This window comes from Medicago truncatula, chromosome 2 (genome assembly GCF_003473485.1).
Source record: "Medicago truncatula cultivar Jemalong A17 chromosome 2, MtrunA17r5.0-ANR, whole genome shotgun sequence".
NCBI lineage: Eukaryota > Viridiplantae > Streptophyta > Magnoliopsida > Fabales > Fabaceae > Medicago > Medicago truncatula.
The window spans coordinates 9,547,017-9,561,270 of NC_053043.1; the positions used below are offsets into that span (position 1 = coordinate 9,547,017).

At 32.4% G+C, this 14,254-nt stretch overlaps 1 protein-coding gene across 1 annotated transcript; it reads right to left on the minus strand.

The window, feature by feature from the left end:
* Positions 1-8,228: 8,228 nt before the first annotated feature.
* On the minus strand, positions 8,229-10,476 carry LOC11406422 (scarecrow-like protein 21). The gene has a single exon (XM_003594215.3). It carries the CDS (start codon positions 10,392-10,394, stop codon positions 8,598-8,600), a length of 1,797 nt encoding a protein of 598 aa, XP_003594263.1. The 5' UTR covers positions 10,395-10,476; the 3' UTR covers positions 8,229-8,597.
* Positions 10,477-14,254: the final 3,778 nt, after the last annotated feature.

The following is a 14,254-nucleotide window of genomic DNA, read 5'->3' on the forward strand; positions in this document are numbered from 1 at the left end:
TTTTTTTAGGAACTAAAATCAAAACTTGTTGTGATTTTAAGGATGAATTAATTATTTAAATTTAAAACAAATAATGAAAATAATAATGTGCACAACACAAGCTCATGATAAATATAATGAACGATGACTTGGACACTGTTAAAATATGTACGACTTAAAACCGTGGCGCTCTCTTGCATGCCACCATCGAACTCCTTTACTTGCAACATCGTCGGGCAAAGACAAATGACAATCATCAGTTCTGTCGGTTGCAACATCGTTCAGGTGATCTCTAACGACCTCATGCTATATAAGCATGACTCCACGTCACGCTCGGGTACACTTTCATTCACCTAATTTTTGCACATAAACCATATCTTTCATACACTTGAGCGTTGGAGTGCTAACGTGTAGTGCCTGCATGCATCATTTTCCTCTAGCGACGAAGCTTGCTCTTCTCCTCACCGGAGCACCGCAAACCACTGCGACAACAACCGCAGTTCTTGGAGATTCACCACCACCTATCTCTAATCTTACTAGACAGATCCCCACATCATTACATTTCAGGGGGGAAATTGCTTTCTTAGGAAACGGGATCAAGTCTTAATCATGGTATAACATATGGCTGGACATCGATCGACCATGGTCTCCTTTCGAGTGAAAACCCCAATCCGAAGGCAACCGTGGGTGAGATTATACCATCCATTTCCGTTCGTTTAAGCGTGTGGTTAACTTCGGTGTCAGTTGCTTTGGGTGGCGGTTTATGCGGGTGGTTTGTTCGGATCCTTTAAGTCCTCAAAAAACAAAGAGAAAACTTAAGATGAAACAGAGGAAAAAACAGAGATGAAACCTATGATGTAACTTAAGAAGAAACTTATGATTGATAGAAAATAAAGATTGTCTCTTTGAATTAGCATACAAAAAAATAGAGATGGAAAGAGAGAACGGAGAATAACCGAGAAGAATCGATGGAGAGAAAAGGGAGAAAAACATAGAAGAAGAGTTGTTGTGTGTTTTTGTATGAGGGAGGCGTCGATGTGTGTTTTTGTATGAGGGAGAAAGTGAAATTAGGGTTTATTATATCATAGTGGACCTGATTTTAATTTGAATTGGGCTTGGCAAAAAATTTGGGACTTATAAATCAAACAACATGTAAAGCATCACTATTGATAATCAAATGCATAAATATGTGTAATATACGGTGTATGTTTTTGGTGTATGTTTTCTAAAAGGGTCTTGATAACAAGTGTCTTAAGGGTATTGTTTAAGGTACTCACAAAAATAAATTTTGTTTTGAAAATACAAGTCAAACACGTGTAAAAATTATAACTACACAATTTCCAATGTAAAAGTTAATATTTTTGAATGCTTAAACAATGTCCTAAGGGCACTTGTTAATATTTTCCTTTCTAAAATAGGGTATCCATTTAAACTAATGTTGGAAATAGGCGATCAATTTGAACTGATACTAAGAGTAAAGTGATCAAAAACTGATGTTTAGTGTTCATGATGCCTCAAATGAAATCAATTTGTTGTTGGACTGGGAACTTATTGAGAAAAAAAGAATTAAAGTGATAAAAATAAACATAACACCATTTAATTAATGTAAATAGTTTTTATATTGTCAATCAATTATATGTCGTGTCTAGGATGAACCATCAATTAACTGGTTCACCGATGCGACACCTTTATATACCATCAAGATATTTTTAATGTTTTAGATGAGTTAGAAAAGAAAAGGAGAACATGTACATCTTTACTCACACAATCCCTATCTCTACCAATTTTATTAGATTCACATCATCAACCTAAATTTTAGCTACAATTGAAACTGCCACAAACCGTCTCTACCAATTCATCTCCACCGAAAATCACTTATACAAAACTAAACGCTTTATATTAAAATGGAATCAAATTCCAATTACATGGCCACAACCTTATAGGCATTAGTTCTTTGTTCAAATCTTAAAGAACAACTTTTTGGCCAATACATTTTTCATGCTCCTTACACTATTGTGTTTTTTTTATGGGATTTGTTTATTCTAAATTTTGGAGAAGTTCACACAGGAAGAAACATGGCAGAAATTAACCTAACAGAAAATAATTCCATATTCTGTTTTTCCATAATGAATAATCAACAAAAGTTTGTGTAGAATTATAAGAAATGAAAGATATTTTAAATTAAAAAATGTTGGAATGGAATCTATAGGGTATTGAATCTCAAGTATTACACCAATAAGAAAAATAAAAGCCCCCAAAACACCCACCGAAAAATCAACAACACAACAATTTTCCGACACCACCAACAAAGATCAATAAAGCAGCCGACAATGATTTGTTGCTTCAAACGATCAGACGCGACCACCACTCAACTTCCGTTAGGACGGAGGAGCCACCAACAAAGCCAAAAGAACCTGAGTCAAAAAACTAGCTCCCGATCTCGAATCAAAAGTGATCGGTCCACCAAACTTTCGACACAAATCATCAAGGCACCCCTCAACTCACGAACTACCAGAGCAGACACCATAACTTATCCAAAAACTCAGCCCACCAAAATCTAGATGCCAAATTCATAAGACAGAAACGATGAAAAAATAGCGCAAATCGATCCAGCTCGAACAAAAACAAACCAAAAACAAGCCACAAAATCAACCACCACAAGCACCGCCACGAACATCGTTTTAGCGCCACCCTCTGGACCCCACTGTACCGTCTTACGTCGCGGAGGAGAAAACCTCCACCCATCCAGGTACAGGATCCACCACAACTGCACGACCCTTTGCAGACCTAGGGAACACTGGCGACTAAACACTGACGACGAGGGGGAGGTTGGGAAAGCGCACAGAAGCTTGGACGACAAGGAAGAAGGAACAATAACCAAAAACCAGCGCGAAACCAGAACAAGCCCCTCTCCAAGAAAGAAACAAGGAACAAAAACACAAGACCCAAACAAAACGAACAACACAACAACAACGATCATCCCCCACAAAGAATTTGAAGGTATATTAATGACTGCTACCGCAAACACGAAGCGTTTACACACCAAACCCTTTCGAGTAACATCCAAAAAAGAAAGAGATCGCCAGAACCAACACAAAACGACACAAAGCAGCTCGAGACAACACAACAAAACAACAACGAATCGGCGACGCAAAAAGAGGACGATGACGCAAAACCACCACCCACTCCTTCGGCGCCACTCAACACACCACCAAACAGAAAAACGACCAGCAACAGGGTAGGTCGCTCAAATCGGATATGAGCTTAACCAACGAACAAACCTCAACGACGACCAAGCAACGGAGACAGAAGGGTGAGAAGGCAAGCACTGCCGGAGCGACAGAATCCACCAACACAACCCACTGGAGTTCAAAGAGATGCTAGATCTGATGAACAACCCACCGACACAACTAAAACGGAAGAACAAAAACAAAAAAGACAACGAAAATGAGCAAAAACAAACCCATAAAACAGCTGGTGTTAACAGACTGCCACCGACCCCGGAATAGCTACAAACCTCCGGTGCAAACCAATAGCAGACACCAACCAAAACCAGATCGAAGTGAAGAAACGAATTCATAAACGTTCCTATATCCAAGCTGGGTCTGAAACTGAAAGAAAAGCGCCGAGAAAATCGAATATGAGAGATGAAATAGCGCCAACCAACACCATGACAGCAACCGCAAACAACAACAACCACCAAAACCACCGGCGGGTGGCTATCACCGACCATCGCATCACCACAAGTCTGATGTCTACATGATGAAAAAACACGAATTTGGATAGAAAGGGGAAAGGATTTGAGAAAGGCGGTGGATATGTTTTCTTAGAGAGAAGGTAGGATAGTTTAGAGAGAGAAGGACTCATTAATTATTTAATGCTTTTGAACATAACGATCGAGTGTGGCAACGACTAATGATTTCCTATAGACTAATTTAATCTAATGGTTAAAACGAGTGGTATACCGGTGATGAATTTAATTGAACCATCACTATAGAATCCACCTCAATTATAATGATTAAAAATGTTTCACTTTTATCGTAAAAAATCACACATAACATTGATGATTGTGATGTATGTAAGTTTTTACATTTTAAAATCATACAGTAATATTTTAAAACCAGATATTAAATTAAATTTATACCAAGACAAATCCAAACATAAACTTCCACGAAAAAGTGGTTTGTTTATAGTTTGAATTAATAAAAAACAAAAAGCTTCCACTACAAAATGAAACAAAAACAATATTCTGAAAACACTACATTGACACAAATTGTTTGAGCCTATAACATAAGAATTCAAACATGAAAACATGCTATATATTCAGGGCCCACAGACAACAACACAAATTCATGAAACTTTAAACAAGCCAAAGTGTTGGAACGGAACATACCTCAGGCTCAGACTCTGAACACAGGTGAGAGGTTGTTCAGTTACATGCTGTATTCTGTGACAGAATATTTGTTTTGTTTAGAAAGAGAGGGAGGGAGAGAGAGATTATATATAATTCCATGCATGAATATAAAATATAAATCATATTCATAGTATCATAAATCATAAACATAATACCATACATGAATATTATTTTTTAGTTATAGTATAACAGTAAAGAAATGCATATCTAAGAAAAAAGTTCATCGTATTTAGTCAAAAATATAAAAGTTCATGGTATATATATCAATTATCCAGTTAATATATGATAATCACAGTATGACACTGAGTTGGCCCAGCATGCTACAAGGATATTCCCTATGTATATATTTTTATAAATGAATAAATAAATAGGAATGTTCTAGAAAGAGTCAAATAATCTTTGTTCCATAAGTAAAAAAAAACTGATATTTGAGATATTGGAGTGCATGTTTAAATCAACAATTTCTCATATTTGAGCATTTGGTGCTGTGAAATCCATAAGTATGATGAGTTTGATACATCAACCTTTACAAAATCATGTTAGTAAGATGTGGATTACCAAACATTTATTTACTTATATATTTATTTATGTGAAACTACCTAGCAAACACTTAATAATATACGTTTGAATCTTATCTCATCGAGTGTGAGACACTTGAAAAGTGTAATATGAGTGGTCTAAACCGGCATCTAAATTTGAGTTGGAACTAGTTCAACTCGTATAAAAAATAATGTGAATTAAGTTTTGTCTAAAAAATAATGTAAACTACCTCAACCGGTGTCCGCATTATAGTTTTATCTTTTTTTTTTTTTTTTTGAGCAAATAGTTTTATCTATTTAAATTTATAGTTAGTTAGGTAAATGATCTTTATAGAAATTTAGAAATTTGTTTTTAAGCATTACGACAAAATTACATCTTTTAGTTCATATAAATTTTTCGTCAATATTTTTAATCTCTATAAAATTTTCTGTCAATATTGCAATTTCCAGAGGTTAAAGTTCGAACTTTGAAATTTTCACTTATTTACCTTAAAGGTGAAACTATAGTCGATAGACTATTTCGCTAGAAAAATGCAAGAGGAAAGAACTATTAAATAAAGTGGAAGATTAAAAATAATAGAAAGTAGATTATTATTTGACTGTTTATTATCATAGAAAGTGAAAAGGAAAGAATGATAAAACGTATATTTCTTATGACGGGGACGTATCTCTTCTCTTTTTGTTTATTATTTGTTTTTAGAAAATATCTCTTCCCTTATTTGGTTGGATATAAAAAATGGGAGAAAGGAAAAGTATCTGTGAAATAATAAAAAAAACCTTAAATAACACATTCTTTGTCCAAAAAAAAAACCTTAAATAACACATTTTAAAATATTAATTTTTATTCTTTCAAAAAAATATTAATTTTTATAAGGTAAAAATAGACTGAAATAAAGATAAAGGGGAGGAATGGGGGACACCTAGGAAAAAATATTATTATTTTTCTAATTTGCTAATTTTTGGCTATTAAAAAAGAGATTCATATTAAATAATAATATTACCTTTTCTTCAAAAAATAATATTGCATTTGAAAAAAGGTAAATTTGCAATTTGGTCACGACACTTCCCCCGTCGCCACTTTTCTTTATAAGTTTTTTTTAAAGATTTTTTTTTTATAAGTATATTAGCAAAATAAGTAAAAGCATAAATTTTCGAAAATACCATCACATTAGCAAATAGGGTACTTTCTGTTCCCGTGAGCTTAGCTCGCTTGGTAAGAGATAATGTATAATATATGTAAGGGGTTGTGGTTCGTACCCTGGACACCTCACTTATTCACCTTTAAAGTGAATTTCTCTAGTCGTTAGGCTACATGACCATAAAAATAGGGTACTTTTTTTTCTATTCTTTGTAAATAAAAAAAAATGGTACTTCATTCTTATTCTTTTATTTAGGACCCAATCTATTCTTATTAAAAATGTATGATAAAATTTACTTTTCCTTTTTTTTTTTTCATCTTTGACGTAACTTATTTATTAATTAGGAATTTTATCTTATACAGAAATTTGTGTTTTTTACGTAATAATGTATACAATAATAAACTGGTTCATCAGAAATTGTAGATTGATATAATACATGTAGGTCACCAAAAAAAAATTACACGCATATGTACATAGGATGGATATTTCAACTAAATCATTTAAAAAAAAAAAAAAAAGCAATTAGCGTTAGTAAATGTAAGAGATATTGGTCGGGACAAAACAGATCCAAGAAAATATTATTAATAAAAACAAACCAAAAGATTGTAAAAAAAAATAAAAACCAACCAAATATATATGAAGGGACATAACCCAAACCCAAAGATAAAGAAAATTGTAAGAGATATTGGTCGTCATTTCATTTATTTGATCAATGATATATATATATAAAATAGTCTTTTAACCATCTCCTCAGTCGAAATTGAAAGATGAATCTCTAAAATCACTAAAAAGTAGCAACGTAAGTCTCTTTGTGAAGATGTTAGCAAATCGATAAGGACATGAAACATGTTAGACTCGCACTTGACTGGGAGAAACTTTTTCGCCCAAGAAGTGTATGTTCATATCAATGTGTTTGGTGTGTTATAAATTATAAAAAAAAAAAAAAAAAAAAAGGTTCTCTTAGATGAGTATAAAAAAAAAAAAATATAGACGTATGTATAAACATAAAAAAATTAGGTGTATGTATTAATATATGAGTAAAAATATACAATGAATCGATAAAAAAAATTATAAAAAAAAAGTTTGAACCTGAATTGATGTAAACGCGATGTCATTCCATTACATACCACTCTATTCCATCTAATACCACCAATTCCAATAAAGCCTAATAGAACGTTTGTATCCTCAAACCTATCAACTAAGAATGCTTTAAGGATTTAACTTGAGTCATGGATCTTCCGAATTCATTTGTGTGAAGAAAAGATTTTCACGTCTTTGAAACCATGCGTCATTTTTTTTTATTTTTTTTGTCAAATAATTTATTGGTTAGAAATTCACATTTTCAAATGTGTTATTATTATTGAATAAAAAAAACTTGGTTATTTTTATTTGGTACAAAGTTTTTTTTTTTTGGTTGATCCTTGGTGCAAAGAATTTATCCACTGGATTCGAGGAATAAAGGAAACAGTTTATCATACATGAAGAAAGGATAATACAACACAAACTTATTTATGAGGTTAGAAAAACAACTTTACATCCCATAACATCATTTGAATTTCTTTTTTTTGGTAGAATTTTTTTTTTTTCCTTTCCTTATCGAATATATGTTTGTTTTACTTCTTCAAAAAATATGTTTGTTTTACTATTGTCCCAGAAAGACTATTATCTTAAACAAAACACAATTAAAGTACAAAGACCTATGGAAAAGTTGTCCAAGTTTTGATAACAACTTCAGTGAATGGTATAACATGCACAACTCATGATATATATTAACCAATTCATGAGATTTGCATATAGGAACCAACATGTTATTGTTTTCTTCTGAAGAAAATAAAATCTTAGAGAAGTTTTCTACATGAGTCTCTTAATATTTGAGGCTGTTCAATGTGTTCATTCATGTTATTGTTGTGTTTGGAAATGTGGCATGAACTAGGAAATGCGGCACGGACTTGCCACCACGCGGACGCGGTTGCTCAACATTCCCAATTTTAGCTTCAAAGTCGTCACATTCGATGTGAAAATCACGGTTTCCAAACTCAAATTAAAAGGGAATTAAAAGTAAGAAGTAAAAAAGAATTGAAGTAGTTAATGTAAAGAAGGACAAACACTTTCAAAAGTTTGTATTATTTAAATTCTTAGGACTGCAAAAGTGGGGACTGAGGTTTCTTTTCCATTGTACAACAAGTTTAGAGATTCATCTCTATAATAACCTACAAAAGGAAGAGGAACATAGCTAAATCTCAAGTCCTATCCAGAAACTTGGTCGCTAAAGATAAAAAAGAAAAAGAAGAACGAACAACAAAAGTATGTCTATAGACCTATGATAGCAAGTCAAGTCGGCCCAAGCATCAGACAAGTCTTTGCTTTAAGCCGCTCGGTTCCCCTATTTAACACTCCTACATAGTCTATTTATTCTACGATCTTACCTACATTTTGGTATCGAACAAAATTTGCACATACGAATGTGCTCTCATGATTTCAATCCTTGTCTAACTTTAAGCCTCATCTTGTGTCGAGTCGGCCCTGTCAATAACATCTCCAAGCAGAAGATGTGCACATAACTTTACTCTTCCACGCTAAATTGATAGCAACATCTGTTTGTTCAATCCTATAATCTTTATTGAAATCTTTCAAGAGAGTTCTGACTGAATCAATCACCGATGGACTCAACAGTAACGGTACAAAACCTGCCATTGAAAATCTTGCCTTCCACTTTCCGAACAGTTCATGTCTTTCGAATCTCTCATCTCCCTCACAAGCTATGATATTCACGATATCGCGAGCCACACAGTGTTGTTCTGCATTAATTCTCTTCTTATCATCTCTAGGAAGAGCCACATCAATTGATTCAAACATTGCAGTGTAATAATTCAAAGTCTCAGCAAACCTTGGTAAAAATGGAGATGTGTTTGTGTTTGACTCCTGCTCCACAAATAACACGACCTTAGGCGACAAAATCTTCACCAGTCTCAAAAGCCTGTCTCTATGATTCTCCATGCTCACGCTCTCGTCCGGTATGTGATGCAAAGCAAAAGGAAAATTCACAACAAGAACTTCATCATGTTGAACTTCAAAATCTTCCAGTTGAACCTCACATCCATACATTTTAACACTATTGAACTCAAATGGAACTTTACAAGTTTTTGCACAATCTTCTAGCTTTTTTCCTACAATATCAAGTTTTCCACCTCTAGCATGAAACGATTGCGAGTCATCGATACCTGTTACACGAATGAACGGAGGTCCGCCGGGTTTATGCTTGAGAGCATGCAAAAGTAACATCCACTGTGATCCTTGTGCAATTTGGAAGTCAATTATGTGAATTCTTGATTCATTTTGCATTTCTTCACAAATGACAGCATTGGATGATATATAAGCAAACTGAAAATATGGGCAAATCTGATACAAAATGTGCATAGCACTCATCAACTCTATGCTTGTTGGTTCTTCACATTTCAAGGCTTTATAAATTGCACTCCCTGATGATTCCACCCTTGCTCTTAATCCCTCCAACATGTAAGCACCTAACCTTTGAATTGGAGAACCGGCAACCGATACCATCTTTCCCAACACCTTATTCATGAATCCAATTGCTTTTTGAAAATCACCATCAAATACAAACTGTGCACATCTAATAAGTTCTTCTTTCAAGTCTAGCTTTGGAATAATTTCTTCAAATTGAGACCAATCATATTGAGATGTACCTTGGTGGAGGCTACCGTTTAAGTTGGACTGGCAGCTGTCGACGATATCTGAACTGGGACCTAACAATGAAATCTCCGATTCCTTAAAGCCTTGCTCTGAAATCATTTCATCAATATGAAACTCATTATCTTGAGATGTCCCTTGGTGAAGGCTACCATTTGAGTTGGACAGACAGCTGCCGAATACTTCTATATCGGTACCTACCAGTGAAAGCTCAATTTCTTTCATTTTAAATTCAAAGCTGTCATCATCCGCACTAGAGTAAACACCTAACGGCGATACATTTGTGGTGTTGTCAGAGGAGCAATAGCGAGAAATTTGTGGTGAAAAAGTACTTCTCATGTTGAATGGATCACCACTAGCAGATGAAGGAGAATCAAAAGCTATGACATCATTGGCTACTTGAGAAGATTCCAAGGTACAGAATTGCTTCTCCCAGTTGCTCTCCCAGTTGCTTGTTTCCAAAGAAACATTGGTTCTTTGCCTTCTACCACCATTATTGGAATTGGTTTGCAACGTTTTGAAACGATTCTTGTTTGAATCAATCTGTCTCAAAGACTGTTGCTGGTAGTATAATTGTATACCGGCTGAATTCGGTTTCTTTCGAGAAGTATACATCTCAAATTAAGTTGTTTACTCGACTAATAATTATTGCCAACAACTAAATTAAGAGTCAAAACCTGCAAGCATAAAAAGATAGTAGAAAATCATTAAGCATTAATTGGAGCTTCAATGCATAATTAGAAGACAATCTATACAAAAATATAGGTCACTGAGTTTTTTTCATCTAAAAGTTTATAGATAGAAATTAAATTAATAATGTTAGGATCCACCAGCACCAACCCTTATTTAAAGCTGAATTTGAACATTAAAAATGGGAGTAAGTACAAGAAGTAGTCAAGGACTTCATCAATGTGATCTACATGGTAATTTTGGGTTTAAATGCTCTTTTGTCTTTTAAAGCTAAAACAAACAACACAAGGATATGTTTGTTTGTTATGAATCATAAACCAAACATAGCAATTTCAGTGATAAAAAGCTTTTACTGTGGCACAATTACTAGAGGTGCAAAAAAAAATGAGAAAATTTATTTAGTGTTAGATTGGTTGAGTATTAATAACTAAAAGTGAGCACGATGATAGCCGCGGGCCCGGGGCAGTGCCAGAATAGTGTCGTGGCAGCTGAAATCAGTTCGTTGTGTATCAGTACTATATATTTTTCCGTGTATGTGAGGTGTACATGTTATTTAGACACACAAAAGTTCGGAGACCGTACCACCGTATAAAATATAACTCGGAAGTTTGTGGTGTCAAAACCGAGGAGAGAAAAAAAAAAAAAAACCAATATAAAACAATACAATATTGATGTTGGATTTTGTGTCCGACAAACATTTTCGCTCATAAAATGGGGCAAAAATAAAAAGGAAAGAAAAGGGCAAACAAATGCACCTAAACTTCAATCAAGATTCTCTCTTATTGGGAAAGATAGTTGGAATGATTATTAAGGGTTAAAAACATTAAATCTCTAGTATGTTATAATAGATTTGAATTAGTAATACCTTCTAAAAATTCATCCACTAGTAATAAAATTTCACATAATTAGAGATAAGAAAAGATGGCAACCGAAAGCACATATTATAAAGAAAGGAGCAAAAACAAATCTTTATTCCATATTCCCTAGAAATAACTTTTAAGCAGATTTAGCACACAATTCACTTTACAACAGCAGCATTAGTAACATAATCTCAAGCTAAATAAAGCATAATCACTCTAAAAATTGAAAGCCAACTAGTAAAAGAAAAAAGAGAAAACGTGTGACAAGCATGAACATTTCAGAATAAGGTATGAGTTTACCACAAGAATAAAATTAAAAATTTATATGTTGCACAAAAATTGTAAATTCTACAAATTTCAGAAGAGATAAAAAGCTTTATTTGTCACATAACACAAATGAAGAGACAAAATATATTAGTATCAAGAGTACAAAGGATTCTCTACCTTGTTATATCAATGTTTTGAAGTTAAATGTCAAAGAGATATTAATTTCAATAGACACTTGCATTAGTTTGAAAAAGAAAAAGAAATTATCAATAAACCACTCAAGACAATGTTAAGAGTGAAGTTAACGTAGTTCAAATCTCAGCTAAGAGAAGAACTCATGTTTAATGTTCATGATACCTCAAATGAAAACGGTTCGCTGTTGGAGGGAACTTATTGAAAAAAGAAAAAAAAAAGTAAAGTGATCGAAAAGGTAATAAAAAAAAATTACACCAAAATATAGGTAGCTATGTTTTGATTTAATTAATTAATTAAAATTACACCAAAAATATTTGACTTTTATCGTAAAAAGTCACACACAACATTGATGATTGTGATGTATGTAAGTTTTTACACTTTAAAATCATAATATTTTAAAACCAGATATTAAATTAAATTTATACCAAGACAAATCCAAACATAAACTTCCACGAAAAAGTGGTTTATTTATAGTTTGAATTAATAAAAAACAAAAAACAAAAGCTTCCACTACAAAATGAAACAAAAACAATATTCTGAAAACACTACCTTGACACAAATTGTTTGAGCCTATAACATAAGAATTCAAACATGAACACATGCTATATATTCAGGGCCCACAGACAACAACACAAATTCATGAAACCTTAAACAAACCAAAGTGTTGGAACAGAACATACCTCAGTATCAGACTCTGAACACTGAGAGGTTGTTCAGTTAAATGTTGTGTTCTGTGGCAGAGATTCCTAAGACAGAATATTTATTTTGTTTTAGAGAGAGTGAGAGAGAGAGAGAGGGGGGTAAGTAAGTAACTGTATAGGCTGTATCAAGAGTCTGCTAGAAAACGATGGATTGGTGGTGGTGGTAATCTGTGAGCGTTGATGTGATTATATATAATTTACATTTACTTTATTATAATATAAAATATAAATCATATTCATAGTATCATACATAAATCATAAACATAATTCTATACATGAATATTAATTTTTAGTTATAGTATAACAGTAAAGAAATGCATATCTTAAAAAAAAAAGTTCATGGTATTTAGTCAAAAAAATAAAAGTTCACCTAACATTCATGGTATATATCAATTATCCTGTTAATATATGATAATTACAGTATGATGACACTGAGTGTGCCCTGCATGCCACAAGGATATTCTCTGTGTATATATTTTTATATATAAATAAAATGGAATGTTCTAGAAAGTGTAAAATAATATTTGTTCCATAAGTAAAAAAAAAAAAAATGATATTCGATAGTTTGGTTGGAGTGTAGGTTTAAATAAAAAATTTCTCATATTTGAGCATTTGGTGTTGTGAAATCCATGATACATCAACCTTTACAAAATCATGTTAGTGAGATAAGATGGGATTACCCATCATTTATTTAATGATGAGAAATTACCTAGGTAGCACTTAAAAATATACTTTAGGATCTTATCTCAACGAGTGTGAGACACTTGAAAAGTGTAATATGAGTGGTCCGGCAACTGTTATCTAAATTTGAGTTGGAATTAGCTCAACTTGTATAAAAAATAATGTGAATTAAGTTTTGTCTAAAAATTAATTTAAACTACCTCAACCGGTATCCGCATTATCAGTTTTATCTAATTAAATTTATAGTTAATTAGTTATATGATTTGTATAAAAAAAAAAAAATTAGTTATATGATCTCTATAAATATTTAGAATTTTGTTTTTAAACATTACAACAAAATTACACATTTTAGTTCATATAAAATTTTCTGTCAATATATTTAATCTCTATAAAATTTTCCATCAACGTTGTAATATCCGGAGTTTAAAGTTCAAACTTTGAATTTTTCACTTAGTCACCTTAAGGGTGAAATTATAGTCGATAGACTATTTGACTAAAAAAATGTAAGAGGATAACAATTAAATAAAGTGGAAGATTGAAAATAACAGAAAGTTGATTATTATTTGATTGTTTATTATCACAAAAATTGAAAAGGAAAGAATGATAAAACGTATCTTTCTTTTGACAGGGAGGTATCTCTTCTCTCTTTTTTTATTTGTTTTTAGAAAATATATCTTCCCTTATTTGGTTAGATATAAAAAAATGGGAGAAAGGAAAAGTATCTGTGAAATAATAAAAATAACCTTAAATAACAAATTTTAAAATATTAATTTTTATTCTTTCAAAAAAATATTAATTTTTATAAGGTAAAAATAGACTGAGATAAATATAAAGGGGAGGAATGGGGGAGATAACCTGACCTAGGAAAAAAAGATTATTATTTTTCTAATTTGCTAATTTTTTGCTATTAAAAAAGAGATTCAAATTAAATAATAATGTTACCTTTTCTTCAAAAAATATTATTACATTTGAAAAAAGGTAAATTTCCAATTTGGTCAAGACACCTCCCCCGTCGCCACTTTTCTTTATAAGTTTTTTTTTTTTTTTTTTTTCTAGATTTTTTCATTATAAGTATATTAGC

Bases quoted from the DNA above. Each gene is read 5' to 3' on its own strand.
- LOC11406422 (XM_003594215.3), bottom strand. From the start codon at position 10,394: ATGTATACTTCTCGAAAGAAACCGAATTCAGCCGGTATACAATTATAC.